At 40.3% G+C, this 15387-nt stretch overlaps 1 protein-coding gene across 1 annotated transcript; it reads left to right on the top strand.

Moving 5' to 3' along the window:
• Positions 1-298: 298 nt before the first annotated feature.
• On the top strand, positions 299-11003 carry TRMU (tRNA 5-methylaminomethyl-2-thiouridylate methyltransferase; the record flags this gene model as incomplete). Its single annotated transcript, XM_009698659.1, has 10 exons — positions 299-464; positions 2667-2773; positions 3328-3450; positions 5316-5488; positions 6450-6503; positions 7055-7121; positions 7951-8051; positions 9119-9263; positions 9510-9592; positions 10801-11003. Coding segments are annotated over 10 exons (1166 nt in total), but the record flags the coding sequence as incomplete, so codon positions are not given.
• Positions 11004-15387: the final 4384 nt, after the last annotated feature.

Genomic DNA, 15387 nt, shown 5'->3' with positions numbered 1-15387 from the left:
CCCGGGAGAGCGGCGGAAGTGCGCGGGAAAGGAAAGGAAAGGAAAGGATGGGAGAAACCCGCAGTGATGAAATACCATCGGGTTAGGTTGCCAGAAGAGCTTGGGTTTATGTTAGCTATAGAAAAAAAGTAGTCGTACAGTGACTGTACTGTGAAGCTTAGCAGGATGTTTGCTTAGTACGGGCCTACTTGCGTCTTCTGAAAGAAGCTGTTACTGAAACAAGTCTTGAAAAACACTGGAATTGGGTCCAAGCTATAAGAATTTTACTTTATAGGTCATTCTTACCTTCATTCCGTAGGCTACCAGGTGACAGGCGTCTTTATGAAGAACTGGGACCCTCTGGATGAACAAGGAGTTTGCTCCATTGACAGAGATTGTGAAGATGCTTACTGGGTTTGTCAGAAGCTTGATATTCCTTTTCACCAAGTTTCCTACGTGAAGGAATACTGGAATGAAGTATTCAGGTAGAAGCACGTTTAAAATAGATGGTCTTTCAGTATATTGGAGTGGTACGGTGTTATTGTGAAAAGTAAGGATGGACAGATGATGGGTAATGGCTATTTATTGCAGTATTATCAGTGCTCAGAGAAAGTACTGTTAACAGAGAAATTGTTAAATGTCACAGGAATTACTTTTTCTGTCATTCATATTTAAGATCAGAATTTATATGTTGGCTGTAATATATTTGTTATTTTTGAAATTAGTAGGGGAATTCTCCCTAGTTATTAGAGTGTGTAGCAATTGCTTTGTTGCAGCTCGTTTCTTCTGCTTCCCGCATACTGGCCCAACCTTATTGCAACTTGAGAGGAAAGTATTTAATGGGGTGCTAGCGTTGTCTGTGTGTGTGATTTATGGAGTGCATTTTACATTAATACATTTTGAATCCAGTTTATCACAAAATGATCATGAGCTAGCCTTGCTTCTTTAAACTTATAACAAATTTAAAACTTCTTTAAGGAGGGTGTTCAGATTTTCTGTGAATTTGTTCCGCTTTAAGGGAAGAAAGTTCTACATAGGAAAGCTGAGAGTTTTTCTTGGGAGGCAGGAGAAAAAGGGAAGTATTGGTATAACAACATAATTTATCTTCTATGCACTCAACATAAGTTCATAAAAGTTGTTCCCTGATCCTCGTCATCCCTTTTTAAGTAGTGCTGTTGTTACCTTGTCTTACAAGAAACTGTGGAATAACCTGGTCGTGCTACTTCTATTTCATGTTGGAATGACATCCAGTTAAGCACTAAACTTTTGTACAGTCAATGAAGAAGACAGCCCTGTTCTGGTAAAGGTCACTCCAGTTTCCCCCCTGGTGTAAGAGAATGAATAAATGTTATCAAAACTCTTGAGGGGTGTGGGGTGTCTGTAAATGACAGTGAATCAAAGATCATAGAAGATCAACTTTTCGTTTGCTTCTCATAATTTGTTACTACAGTGTTCCCAAACGATCTGTTGCAAGTGTCTTGGTTTGTTTCAAAATCCTTTTTTCTTTACTGTCATCACTGACCTTGAATTTACTCCTCCGCTGGGTCTCTCTTTAAAGGGTTATTCATCAAAAAGCACCTTTTATCAAGAGAACTATTCCAAGTCTTCTCTTTCCCATGGTTTGTACAAAGCCTGTTTCAGATCTTTCCATCAGAGAGATTCAGTAGGCATCCTTCATTGCCTTTTCTCTGGTTCTGTACTTTAGTTGGAGTTCTGAACTGCTGTGAGCCTGGCTTTATGCTGAGTCTTTAGCCTTGCAGTATTTACAAAGGAGTATTATGTTATCATAAGAGTACAGCGCTGAGGCAGCTCTCAGTAGACCCAGGTGATTTAATTATTAGTATGAATTGTTGAATTGAGAACTGTTAAAAAGGAGTTAGACAAAATAAAAGATATGTTGCTTTATTTTCTATTTATGAATGTAATGTATAACATGATAAGGAAGAAGCAATTGATTCTGTTTCAAATGCTAGAGTTGCTGATGTTCTTTAAATTCCAGTCTATGCCCTCAGTTCCTCTTGACTTCGGTGACTACTGAGGACAAGCAAAATAATGCAGTGATCAGGCCTTTTGATATCTCAGTGCGTCACTGTATGCTGGTTTAATTTCATTAGTTATTATTTCAGTGATTTCAAGCAAATAATGCTAAGCACTTCAATTATGCGACAGTGTAAAACTACAACATGACTTTGAGAAACTACCTGAGTTTCTTGAAGGAAAAAAAAGGAAGAAATCTTGTAAAATTAAGCCCCATGACTGCTTATGGTGGCATTGTTGCAGCTTAAGTTATTGTCCATTCGGCTGAGACACGGTAGCTCTTGGTGTGTACTCCACTGCACTGTCACTTTGAAAAACTGAACAGGGTTGTTTAATTCTGAAAGTGAGTATTTCGTAAGAGATGAGTAGGATATGCACAGTGGGCAGCCATGTCTCCCCTGAGGGAGTATTTAATAAAACACAGTTACAAGATTGTGAGTGATAATTCGATCATGTCATCAGTGCACTTTGGAGAAAATCCTCCAAGCGTTATTTTTTACAGGTTAAAATCTAATGGGTATTTTATTTCTTACATTAAATACTTAGTATGCGTGAGTCTCAAGTTCTCATGTTTAAACAGATCGTTCAGTCTCAGATAGTATTCCGAAGTTTTAATAATGTTGATACACATTTGAATCTTTATTTTACAGTGACCTCTTAAAAGAGTATGAATTGGGAAGGACTCCTAATCCTGATATTGTGTGTAACAAGCACATCAAATTCAACTACTTTCTTCATTATGCTATGGATAACCTTGGTAAGGCATTTTCAAGTGTGTCAGTGCAGAGCATGTGCCGTGGAAATGCTTAAAGGATACAAACTCTTGAAAAGGTGGGGAAAAGCCTGAGTTCATATGCATGCCTAATTCATGGATTTCTGTGGCAGTATTTCAATATTTGTGAAGTATTTGATTTTAGGTTGCTTTTACGTATAGAATCATTGAATGGTTCAGGTTGGAAAGGACTGTTAAAGGTCATCTAGTCCAACTCCCTTGTCATGGGCAGGGACATCTTCCATGAGATTAGGTTGCTCGTATGTAGGAACAGATTTAATTCAGGCACATGCATTGACTTGACCATTAAATTTTACATTCTTAGGTCGTCCTTAAAGTACAAAAGCACAAGTGCTGGCATGCCGATGAATAGTTTACATTATTTAAATAGCAGGAATATGATTATTGTCAGTATAAGACTTCTCTGTAGGTTTTCTTCCTTCATTGCTTTCTGCTTTTCTTGCTGGATGTTTATAATCCTGTTTTAAACTGAATTTCAAGTATGTACCTCTGTGTTTTGTTTCTTTTTTTCTTGATAGGAGCAGATGCAATTGCTACTGGGCATTATGCTAGGACCTCACTAGAGGATGAGGAAGTGTTTCAACAGAAGCACGTTAAAAGACCACAAAGGCTTTTCAGAAACCGTTTTGAAGTTAGAAATAGTAAGTGGTTTCTTCATTTCACATTCATAGATGTGAAAGAGGAATTTAAACTATATTTGGTGTCACAGAATCAGGGAGGTTTGTTACTGTACACACAATGATTACCATTTAAACCCCAGCCTTTGTAGAAGGTTGATTGCGCAAACCAGAGGATTTACATTATTGAAAATTACTCTGACTAGTCAAGCTCTAATCCAGGTGCAGAGGTAAGAATAAGCATTTCGGGAGCAATTAACATTCTGGAGGAGCTGTAATCTGGATTAAGGAGATGGGGCTGTCTTCTGTACCCTGGAGAAATATTTCAAGAAATCTTTATCAAGTATTACCATTACTTACATGAAATTTTCTTTTTTTTTAATGTTCCTTTTATTTTAGGGAATGTATTCTTTGGCTATTCGGTATATAGTATAGATGGAATTCATGATGGGGGTATGCCTAAGTGGAATTTTAGAATTAATGCTTTGAAACATTAAAATTAATAACATACTTTTATACAGTAATTGGACTGTATATTATTTTACTGGAAAAAATCAGGTTCTCATTCAGTAACTATTCTGCCTTATTTCTCTGTTCTGTAGAAGCCCATTTTTCCCAGGTAGATCAAGGTTCTGCCTACACTGCAGTTGAAAAATACAAGTGAGCATGTGCAGACATTTTTAAGGCTACAGTTCTCAGGTCAGCAAAGGTACTAGTAGCAGCAGTGCAGGTTTTGCTCTTCACTTTAATAGCCTGCCTGTGGCTGTAGATATCAATTGGAGGTTGCTCTCAGCACCACAGTGGTTCTCTTGTTACCAGTACCAAAGCCAGCTTGATGAACGATGTTTTGGATATGTCTCTGCATGGCACTGTCACAGCTTGGATGGCAATGTAGAGATTTCCCAAATATCTCTGCAGTGGGCTGTAATGCAGTAAAGTAACTGAGGTGAAGCTCTGATGTGTAATGAGAAGCATGCTATACCCAAAGGGAAAGAACCTTGCCAACTACCACTATGCAAAGTTGCTACCGTGATGTTCTTGTGTTACAGCTTCCCTGCCTTCATTTGTTCTGGACTTAAAGGAGTTTATTTGATTTTTTTTTTGTTTTAATTTTGTTTATGGAAAGTTGAAAGGCCCCAGTGGGACCAATGGTCTATACTTGTGGCAGACTGTAATTCACAGTTGTAGTATTTTGTGATTTTCTAAATGGGCTTCCTGCCCTGTTACTGAGATTTTGTATTATTAGTTGTGACTGAACTATTGACCTGTAGTCAGTATTTGTTTGAGTCAAGAAGCACGCAAGTAGAGTTTGTACAACAGCAGAGCTATTAGCTCTTAAAGAGAGTGGACAGAATATGACTGAAAAACTATACCAATTTTATTTCATCTGGGCAATCAGGAGATTCTTTAAAATAAAGAAAAAAAAAAACTTGCCTCTTTGAGCCCTGGGAATAACTCCGCTGATTGTTCAAGTCATTGGTTTGTAGCAGTGTGATTTCAGGGCAAAACTGAATGTCTTTTTGAAGAACAGTGTACTCTGAAATGTTTGAATCCTCTTTCTCTTTTTCGCATCAAACTTGAAAGTTGTTTTTGTTTTGCATACTGTTGATGTTCTTGACAATGACACATGCAGTATTGTAATAGATGAGGCAATGTAAGACCTTGTAAGATTCTGCATTGCACAAAATCAGAATCTTTCTAGATATTTTTAGTGGTGAGAAGATGCCCAGACATTTTCAATTAGATTTTGAAAAACCTGAAAAATACTGTCTTTAACATGTATTTGGAAGTAATAAAACTAAAATATTGATTGTCAAACAAAATACTAAAGGAAGTTGAACTATTAAAGGGCGTTATGGTGAGATGCTTTATGTGTTCTGCACTTGCAGCTGTGAAACTCCTTCAAGGGGCTGACCTCTTCAAGGACCAGACCTTTTTTCTAAGTCAGATATCGCAGGATGCTTTGAGGAAAACCATTTTCCCCTTAGGGGATTTAACGAAAAGTTTTGTAAAGAAGATAGCAGCGGAACATGGCCTTCATCATGTGCTAAAGAAAAAAGAGGCATGGTAACACTTAAACACTTCTGATTTGTATTTCTTTCTAAAACAGACTTTCTTGAACTTGTTGAGCTTTAACCTGTGATAACTCATCTGCTTCCAAGCACCGTAACAAGATAGGTTGGGAAGCAATTTTATAGCTGTCCACTTGCTTAGAAGTACTTTTATGAGCTTGTGGTTAGTTGTGTATTTTAGCTTGCAGCAAGTTTGTCTGCCATTGTATCTCAGAAGAACTAAGGTGAAGGGGAATGTGTTAGGATGCTGTGAGCATTATGGAAAGCATTCTCTATCACAGCAGGTGAGAAGCCTTTGGTCTTTATTTTCCATAGTTTTAAAGGCTTCATCACTAGAATTGTTTTTCAGTATGTCTTTATAGAAATTGGATCATACTGTTTTGTCACAGTTACTCCCTTAAAAAAAAGGGTTCTGTTTCTCTGAGAACTAGCACTTCATGAGTTGATCTTAAAAAAAGAGTAATGCAGGCAGCAGTTGTATTGCTGGTGCTGTCTTGATCGCTTTTGATGTTTATATTTGTCCACTGTAGATGGGTGTTTGAAGAATGTAGGCAGTAGCACAAAGGAAAAGGAAAGCCTATTTGTTTTTGAATTTTTTTTCAAGAAATATGCTGTTACTGTATAGTTTGTGTTACTTTTGTACTTTAATCTGGAAGAGACTTATGTTTTTAATATACATACAATATCATCACTAAGGTTAATGTATTTATTGAACATGTGTTCTGTTTCCTATTATTTCTTCTTTTCTGTGCTTACCGCTCTTGCTGATCGTGTATAGAATTAGTTTACCTATGTTGGACCAGATGTTGTGGTTTTGTTTATTTTATGAGATGCCTAGCATCATTTGGGATACACTGAGGGGGGAAATCCATCTTGGACAGATTGTTAATAAACATTATTTCAAATGTTTTTCTCTGCTTTTATGGATTCAATACCACATTTCCTTTTCAGAGTATGGGAGTGTGTTTCATTGGTGAAAGAAACTTTGAAAATTTCCTTCTTGAGGTGAGCAACATTAAATCTATGACAATCTTTGTGTTCTGTTCTGGTTTTCAGTAGTAGTTTATAACACCGTCGAGAGAAAAATCTCCAACAGCTTGTGGCCCACGCTAAGCAGCAATGTCCCATCTCCCTTTGCAGTCCCAAGCCTACCCAGAAGCTGACGCCAACAGCCTGTAGGAAGTGTTTTGCCCCTCCACTAACAAACAGTCAGTCACTTTCTGTAGCAAAAGGAGTGTGTGAACTTGCACTCCTGTGCCTGACAGGCTCTGAGGAGTGGTTGGGATGTGAGAGGGGCAAAGGACTGAATCCTGCTGTCCCCTGGCATAAGTGAGTGCGAGGGGAGTGAAGCCCAGAATTACTGCTGATAGGGACTGCCCTTCCTACTTTTCTCTCTAAAACAGCATCAGGGAAGAGGCAGTAAAATGCTTGGACTGAGTTTGCTTCTTGAAAAGTTATTTTCCAATTTCAAGAGAATGTAGTGACAGAACCTGAAATATACTGTGAGGTTTTTTTGGGCCATCTTGTGACTTAAACAATCTCTTCCTATTTGGTAGTATTTAGAGCCTCAACCAGGTAACTTTGTTTCCATTGAAGATAAGAAGGTCATGGGAACACACAAAGGTAATTTGCTAACCCACCTTAATAACTGCTTTTAGATAAATGGAACAATACTGGTTATATTTGGATGAACAGATGTTGTGAAATTCCAAACCAGTCTACAGGTTTTTCCCAGTTTGATAACTCTAGTAATAATGGAAGATTTGCTTTATACAGTAGTAGAACCTTGAACCACAACTGATTCTTAATGATTTGTTCCATGTTGCAAGAAAGTAAACAATAATTATTAGGGTTACTCTGTTCATACTAAGTGGTTGTTAATTTAATACCGTAAGACCATTGTTCATTTAATTCTTTCAAAATGACTGTGCTTTAGTTCCAGATTCTTTAATACCTAAACTTTGTAGAAAAAATACACGTGCACCTCCATGACGCACAGTAGGACATCACCAAACATGGGCAGCTTACCTTTTCCTTTCCTTCTGAGAGTCCTTCCTTTGCTCTCCTCAATTCTAGCTGCCAGAACTGAGTTCCTCTCCCAAGTAGTTTTTGGAAGTAGGATGTTGTACTAATACATGAAAGTATGGGAAACTCGTAAGACTGAGTGGTAGCAAAACCACAAATTGAAGGTGAAATAAAGAGATGTTTGTCTTTTATAAACCGTAAGAATGCCACATTTGAAATGGATTAGTTTGAAATCATGTGCTTCAGGTACAGATGAAAACTTTCAAGTACGTGTTAGTTTAGTTTGTGGTTGGCACGCTTCTCTAAGACAGGTTGGTTCGTTATTTGTTGTTTAGTGGTAAAGTTTTTGGGAAATCATTGTAACATACTCTTCTGAAAGTAAAAGCTGTAAAGTTGCTAGCAGCATTACATTTTCATATTTCTTTAGGTTGGTTCCTCTACACAATAGGCCAGAGGGCTAGACTAGCAGGCCTGAAGGATGCTTGGTTTGTTGTAGACAAAGATGTCAGCACTGGAGATGTCTTTGTGGTGAGTTAATTAACACTGGTATTGCAAATGAGTAATGCAAGCCTTTTGTGACTCCTGCTGTATGGAATGCGACTCTGACCTGGGCACAATTCTTGGCTTTCCTCTTAGGGGAAACAAGAACCAACTAGTGTAGCATCAGCAGATTTGAACCATCTTGTCCAAACTAGCTTTTCTTGAATAGAAAATTGGTTTAGGTTTTGGCATAGAACTTTTCCAAACAAAGGACAAATACTGAAAAGAACCAGCCAATCTACTGAGCTCTCATTTTCTACTCTAAAGCATGAGTTTTTATTGTAGTTGTTATGACGAAGTATATAAAATGTGTATGATCTTGGTTTACTATGTATTGCTACTTTCTTTTTCTGGTAAAAGAAGTAGTAGCCAGTAATACAGTTTTATCATTTTGAAAACTGAGGCAGAATATATATAATACTGCAAATAATTGGTGTGTTAATGACTAATTGTATGAGATGACTAGGAGTTCTGCAGCTTGCTAGCATTGTAATGTTTCTTGCTGTTCATGCAGTTGTTATTCTTATTTGATACTGATGTGATTATAATGAGGTGTTCTGGTGCTTGTTGATGTGCATGGGGAGAGAAAATCTTAATCAGATGAGAGCTGAGAGGGGATGGGCAGGACCACTAAGATTTGTGCCCTGCGGTAAGGTTGTGTGTGTGCAGTGCCTTTGTTGGGGAGGTGTTGAACTGGGAAATCGGAGAAGAGGGAGGTAGCATCTTGAGGTAGCATAAGGAGGGCAGTAGATATCTGAACTCAGCCTGAAGAAGGCAGAAATGTGATTGGAGGAGAAAGAATACAACAAGTGACATGACTCTGAGGTGTAGAAGACTGACAAATAAATCAGGTTTGCTTTAGCCTATTTTTTTCATTAAAGGCTTCCACCTGGAAGCTGATTAAGTGCTAATAAATGCTTACTTTCTTACTCATTTTGCCTTGATTTTGCCTTCATTTTGATATGGCTTGATGCTGCTTCTGTATTTCATGCTTTGCTTTACAAGTTATATGCTCTCTGGCAAAAACACCCAGCATTAAATAAACGTTTTTTAAGGCACCATCAACAGATCACCCTGCTCTGTACAGAGACCTATTGCGGACAAACCGAGTGCACTGGATAGCAGAGGAACCTCCTGCAGAGCTCGTTAGAGATAAAATGATGGACTGTCATTTCAGGTTTCGGCACCAGATGGCACTGGGTAATCAAACCTTGGTTTGTTCTTTCGTTTACTCAGTTTGTGAAACCGTGGTAGTGTGTTCAGTCTAGTTTTGCAGAAATAGTTGAAATGTTTTGGCTTGCCTTTCTGTTTCTGTAGTGTCTTTATAAAACAATTCTGCATAGTAGTATCTTGACTTACATCTCTTTAACCTAGTGATGAAGATTTTTATTTTTTAATGTGAATGTAAGGATTAACTGGCAGGTATTCAACCATTTTCTTGTCTAGTGCCTTGTGTACTGACTCTAAACCAAGATGGGAGTGTGTGGGTGACACTAGTGAAGCCAGCAAGAGCTATCACACCTGGGCAGGTAAGTTATTAGAAGTTATTTTCTTTCCTTTTTTGTGTTTTGGCTTATCTGGCTAATAAAACAGAGTAGTGTTTTTATTAGCTGGAGCAAAACAGTTAATTTATTTGCATGTGAGAGCAGTTAGCTCTCTTTTGACTACTCATCAGGTATTTTGAAGGAGATTGTTTCTAGTTTTAAGTGGTCTGTTGTTATCCATATAGTCAGAAACTGGTTTACAAGTTTTAGAAATGCGTGAAAGCATCTCTAATTGGTTGTATATGCAGAAATGGAATCTGTTGATATCTTCAAGGAATAGATTTTAAAAGGCATTAGTTTGGTAATTGGCTGCTTAGTATGGTTTTAATGTTCAAATTTGTTTAGTGAGGATCTGAGTCAAGTGAATTTCATTGTCCTGGAACAGTACTGAGAAGAGGTGCTATGTAGTGATGTCTTTTGACACCACTGATATAAAGATACTCCATCACATCATAAACCAGTGGTTCTCAAACATTTTCTGCGTGCCGTCTCCCAGTATATGTTCTACCCTTCCTCTCCAAAACTTGGGGTCTGTGTGACACATCAGGAGGGAAATAGTTAGAGAACTGTTTGTAATGGAGAGAGGGATGCACTTAAGAGAAGTGAGCTGAGCTGAGAAGACTCCAGCCAGAGCAGATGATAGGCATGAGAAAGCCCCTGACTGCCAGGAGCTGCTGAGCCTGTAACCGAGCTCTTTACTGCAAGGTAGTGAGAGAAGGCCAGGAGGTCTGTGCTCCCCCTCTCCTGAGGTGAGCACGTCAGGGAGCCTCAGTCACTTCCTTCCAGATGGTCTGCTCCAGTAGTCCTTGGTCCCCTTCCTATTTTGAGAAGTGCCACTGTAGCCTGGGCACAGTTGTCTGGGGAAGATCCAGTGAAGATGCAGATAATGTAATGTATATCATCCCCTATGGGAAAGAAAGCTTTTCAGCAGAATCCATTCCACCACATTAACTGAAGAGTTTTGAGATAATCTTGTAGAAGTTCATGATGGAATTTCCACCAACATGTTTATATTTACACTCATGTGAGCTAACAAATCCTTTGCGATTTTTTTATTCTTTTTTTTTTTAAAGATCTAGTCAGATCAAATGTAAATGAATACACTCACTGTCCAGCAGGTCTTGCATGGCCTGCAGTTGCTCACCATGCCGTTTGCAACCGCTGAAAAGACTCTCCCTGTGTTTATCTCCTAGTTTGCTGTGTTCTACAAGGGTGATGAGTGCTTGGGCAGTGGGAAGATCCTAAGGATAGGCCCATCGGTGTATACCATGCAACAGGGCAAAAACCGAGAGGAGAGTCCAAAGAAGGAAGAGATTGACAAGATAGAACCAGCAACGTAACACGTGGGTTTGTTTATTGAAGGACTTTGGAGAATTTGCTGCCTGAGAATAGTAAACATAATAATAAACATATTTTTTGTTGTTCTGTATGTTCTAAAGGTCAGTTGACCGTCGAGTCCCAGCTCTTGACTATTAGCACTGAAGAAGTTTAAAACTAAAGCCAGTTTGGTACAATTTTACTAGACAGGATGATGATATTTATGTTAATATATATCAAGGGATGTCTTAAAGTTGTTCTGTAATAGTAGTTAGACATACAAGCATTTTAATATAAAAATCATGTCTGAAATCATAGATCTAACTTTTATGTGTAAGTGAAATACCTTTTTTTTTCTTACTTGAAGATACCTGTCCCTAGGTAAAGTACATATGTTGTTTTACAGTAAATGTATGTTTGTACTTTGAACTCTGGAAGAGGAATGAACGATATTTAAGTTCAGCATTTTCAATGAACTCCAAGCAACAGATGTTTATTTTTCATTTTATATAGTTTTATAAGAAATACTTTGGATTCTTAAGCTGTATTAAATAGTGGTTTCAGATGTTTCCATAATTCAGAATTACAAATCTAGGGGCTTAAAAACAGCCTTGATTGTTTTTCACACAACTGACTAATTTTTTGTTAGCTACTGAGGGCAGAGGCTGTTTGGTTTGTCTGCTGGAGAAAAGGATGCATTGTTGTGCTTCAGAAAAATGTAAATTCATATGCATTTCCTCATTATGTAGCTAACAGTATAGACCCAATAATAATTGGATCTTGCCATATGTCAAAATAGAGTGGTATTAGGAAGAGCTGAATACCCCTGTTCAAATTACCGACGTTTATAAGGATTGGGTGCATATCAAGGACACCCTAAGCTTATAATAAAACTTTATTACAGCAAGTCAACAAAAATGAATTCCTGTCTTTCAGCATGGTAGTAGAAGGTAACTGTCCCTGAAGTACAGCTGTACAGGAGCAGGGCTTTCCAGATGGGTGTAGAATTTTGAGATTTGCATCCAATTTGGGCAGTAGGAAAGCTGTACCATGAATAGATCTTTTCAGCAGATCTGAAGGCTTGGATTACATGTACGTCCTTTTCTGATGTCTTAGTATCTTCTAAGAATTCCTTTTATTTCTTCTGGTAAGAAAAGTAAAAGGTAGTCTCTTTTTTTCAAAGTGTGGAAGTAAAAGAGGGTGAAGACACTCTACAGTGTCTACCTGCTAGTCTGGCAAAGTTAAACACACAGTTCAGGGAGCTCTGTGGAAAAAACCTAGACTTAAAATTTTACGTACTTATTTGGCATCACATGCTTGAGAGGGGAAAAAAGCCATCCTTTTTCACTTGTGCCAAAATCAATTCAATTTAAAAGTCTGTCTTCAGACTGTCTGTCCATACGGAGGTTAACTGTGAAGACCATTCATGCTTCACATCAACTCCTGATTTGTGTTAGGTTAGTTGTGTCCTAGTCATTACTTTTACATGGTTTTCCTAATGTTTTCCTTATCTTTCCCAAAACTATTGTCTTTGCAAAATGTAGAATTAATTACATGAAAAAGGACGTAGCCATTTCTGTTCTTCAAAATTCACTTTCTTTTAAAATTCACAGAATTGCAGAGGTTGGCAAGGACCTCTGGAGATCATCTAGTCCAACTAGATCTAAGCAGGGCCAACTAGAGGAGGTTGCTCAGGGCTGTGTTTTCAGATTTTGAGTATCTCCAAGAATGGGGACTCCACAACCTGCATTGATAAGATCCCCCCAAGCCTTCTCTTCCCAAGGCTGAACAGTCCTAGCTCTCTCAGCTTCTCCTGGTATGACAGCTGCTGCTGTCCTCCCTCATCGGCTCCTCCGTGTCTGTGTCAGGAAGTTACCAGTGCTCCAGAGACCTCCCGGACTACTTCTGCCTTTCTGTGTTGTCCCTCCAGCAGGTATCAGAGAGGTTTAAGTCCTCCATGAGGAGCTGGGCCTGCAAACAGGAGACTTCCAGTTGTCTCTCTTCCTGATCACACAGGCTGTAGCAGACACCCACAGCAATGCCATCCACATCAGTTGCCCCTCTAAGTCCTAACCCACATGCTCTCGACAGGCTTGTCCACCCAGGGGCAGGGCTGCGTGCTGTCCCGCTGCTCACATCCAGGATGACTGCCCTGCCTCCCCTTCCCATCCTGTCCTTCCTGGAGAGCCTGTACCCATGCATGGCAGTGCTTTGGCTGTGTGAGCTGTCCCACCATGTTTTCATGATCCCAATGAGATCGACCCCTGCAACTGCACACAGACCTCTAATTCCTCTTGCATGTTCCCCATGCTGCATGTGCGGTGTACGGGCACTTCAGAGAGGCATCTAGAGAGACCCCTTCTGCCCGTTCTGTTGTTTTCAAGGTCTCTCCTGCCTGGATCACCCTGCTGCCTTAGCTTGCCAACCCAGCCTGCCACTGGATCTCCTCATGAAAACCTGGTTCCAACTGCCTGCTGAGCAGCAAGCCTCCCTGGAGATCAGGTCTGGTCAGCAGCCAGAGCTTTTGTCCCCTGGGGCAGGGAGTATCCCGCTGTTGTCACTCTGCCCATCCCTCCTTTGGTACGGTGGCAGGTTTGGGCTCTCAAGGCTGCAGCATTTCAGGGAAGATCCAATTAATCTCTCCCTTGTCACCTCTGACATGGCCCAGGCTGCTGGCCTCCTGCCATGGCTGCTGATCACACAGGCCCTCCACCCATGTCCACCTCTGGCAGGCAAGGGCCCCAGCTCTTCTGGGCCCGGGGGGCTGCACCCTACCTCAGGAGCTTGGTCTGAGTTGAAGTCACTGTTAACATTTTGTCATTCTTCAAAAGAATGAGTTACTGGTTTTTAAAGTCCTAAAGTTGCCAAGTAGATACTGTTGTGGTTGCCACCACCTGGAAATGAAAGTCAGATCTTTAGAGTTGGTAAATGACTGCAGAACCAGTGATATCCCAGCTGGTAATTTTGTTTAGCTTAAGGCTCTGTTTGACACCAGTAGATTCCAACCATTAACATTTCTCTTGTGTAATGAGTCCTTACCTCCTTTTTTACTTTCATGCTTCTACTGGGCAGTGCTTCCATTCCTGTGCACCTCCAAGGATTTAAATGTGTACGTTCTTTTGGCTCTAAAAGTCAAAAATTTAGCTATTGTATAGCCACCTGTGACCTCTGGTCTTATTAAAGTGTTTACAAGGTAAGTTCTCGGACTCACAGCTGCCTAAAAATGTCTGCTGTGAAGAAGTTGTCAGTGCTTTTAACATCGTTATGGTGAGTTTAGGGGTTCTGGCAATGAGATCCCGGCTTTGCTGAGGGCCACTGAGCTGCTGCCTCAGAACAGGAAAGTTCAGCTGATGCTGCTTGTAGCATAGCTGGCATGGGGCACGATGAGCCTCTGCTGCAGCTCCTGTAAGACAGAGGCTTTTAAACAAATGCTCTACTTGTTTAAGCATCCTTAAAATTGGATACAGCAGCAATCTAGGATGGCTAATGCAGAAAATTGCTAAGCTAACATGCTGCTCTTCAGCATGTAGAAACCTCTCTAGCAATGGTCTCAATTCACTTTTGAGGTTCAGAGCTGAACTTTGTGGTTTTACTGAAGAAACCTCATCTGAGGAAGAGGTGAGTATGGACAGTGTTTGGTTAGGAGAGACCCGTTGGCTGAGAAGGATGGAGGCTTCTTCTTGGCTTCAGTGCAGCTCAGCCTCTTGCCGTCATGACGAGCAAAGACCTTGGACATGATAAAGCAATTGCTGCTATCCCTTCCAGTGAATCTCACCATACCACTGAGCGGTAGGAATCGGTAGGCATTTGTGAAATTCAGACTGCAAATAGCTTCTTGCGTGGGATGTTTTACAACAGGTTGCACACATCTAGCAACATGAAGCTTGTATGTTTAAAGTGGCATTTCCAAATACCTTGTGCTGTTCAGAGGGGGTGGCACATTTCTCTTTCCATCCCATGTGTTTATCCCGGGCAAGGGTCTTAACTACTGACTTCCTACATGAGACCCTTGTTCCTTTCATACGTAGGGTCTCTGGCAAGAGGAATTTTATTCTGTCCTGCACAGGGACACAGCTTTTTGGGGGAGTCTGGCAGAGCATCCTACAGAGGCACATTTCCACCACTGGATCTGGCTGTTACACACAAGACGAGCAGCACCATCACCCTTTCTGACTGGGTTTGTAAAGAGGACAGTGGTTTTGGCAGCACCAGTCCCTCCTGGCCGGTGTGCGGTAGTGTTGTGGTGAGAAGCACTGCCTGAATCCCACACTCCAGCCTGCCTGGAGGCTTGCAGTCCAGCCTGGGTCATCATGAAATGGTCGTGAAAGCGCATGAGGGCACAGCTGTAACAGCTGGAGGTAGAAGAGCGAGGTGAGAGCAGAGGTTGGTGCCTGGGGCCGGGCAGCTGCTCCCCATGAGGGACCATCACTGGCAGAGGCTTGCTCAGGCAGCCTTTGCCAAGG

Source organism: Cariama cristata, unplaced genomic scaffold (assembly GCF_000690535.1).
Source record: "Cariama cristata isolate BGI_N322 unplaced genomic scaffold, ASM69053v1 scaffold13154, whole genome shotgun sequence".
Taxonomy (NCBI): domain Eukaryota; kingdom Metazoa; phylum Chordata; class Aves; order Cariamiformes; family Cariamidae; genus Cariama; species Cariama cristata.
Note: the sequence above shows the minus strand (reverse complement) of the source record. Positions and strands in the feature narration are given on the sequence as shown.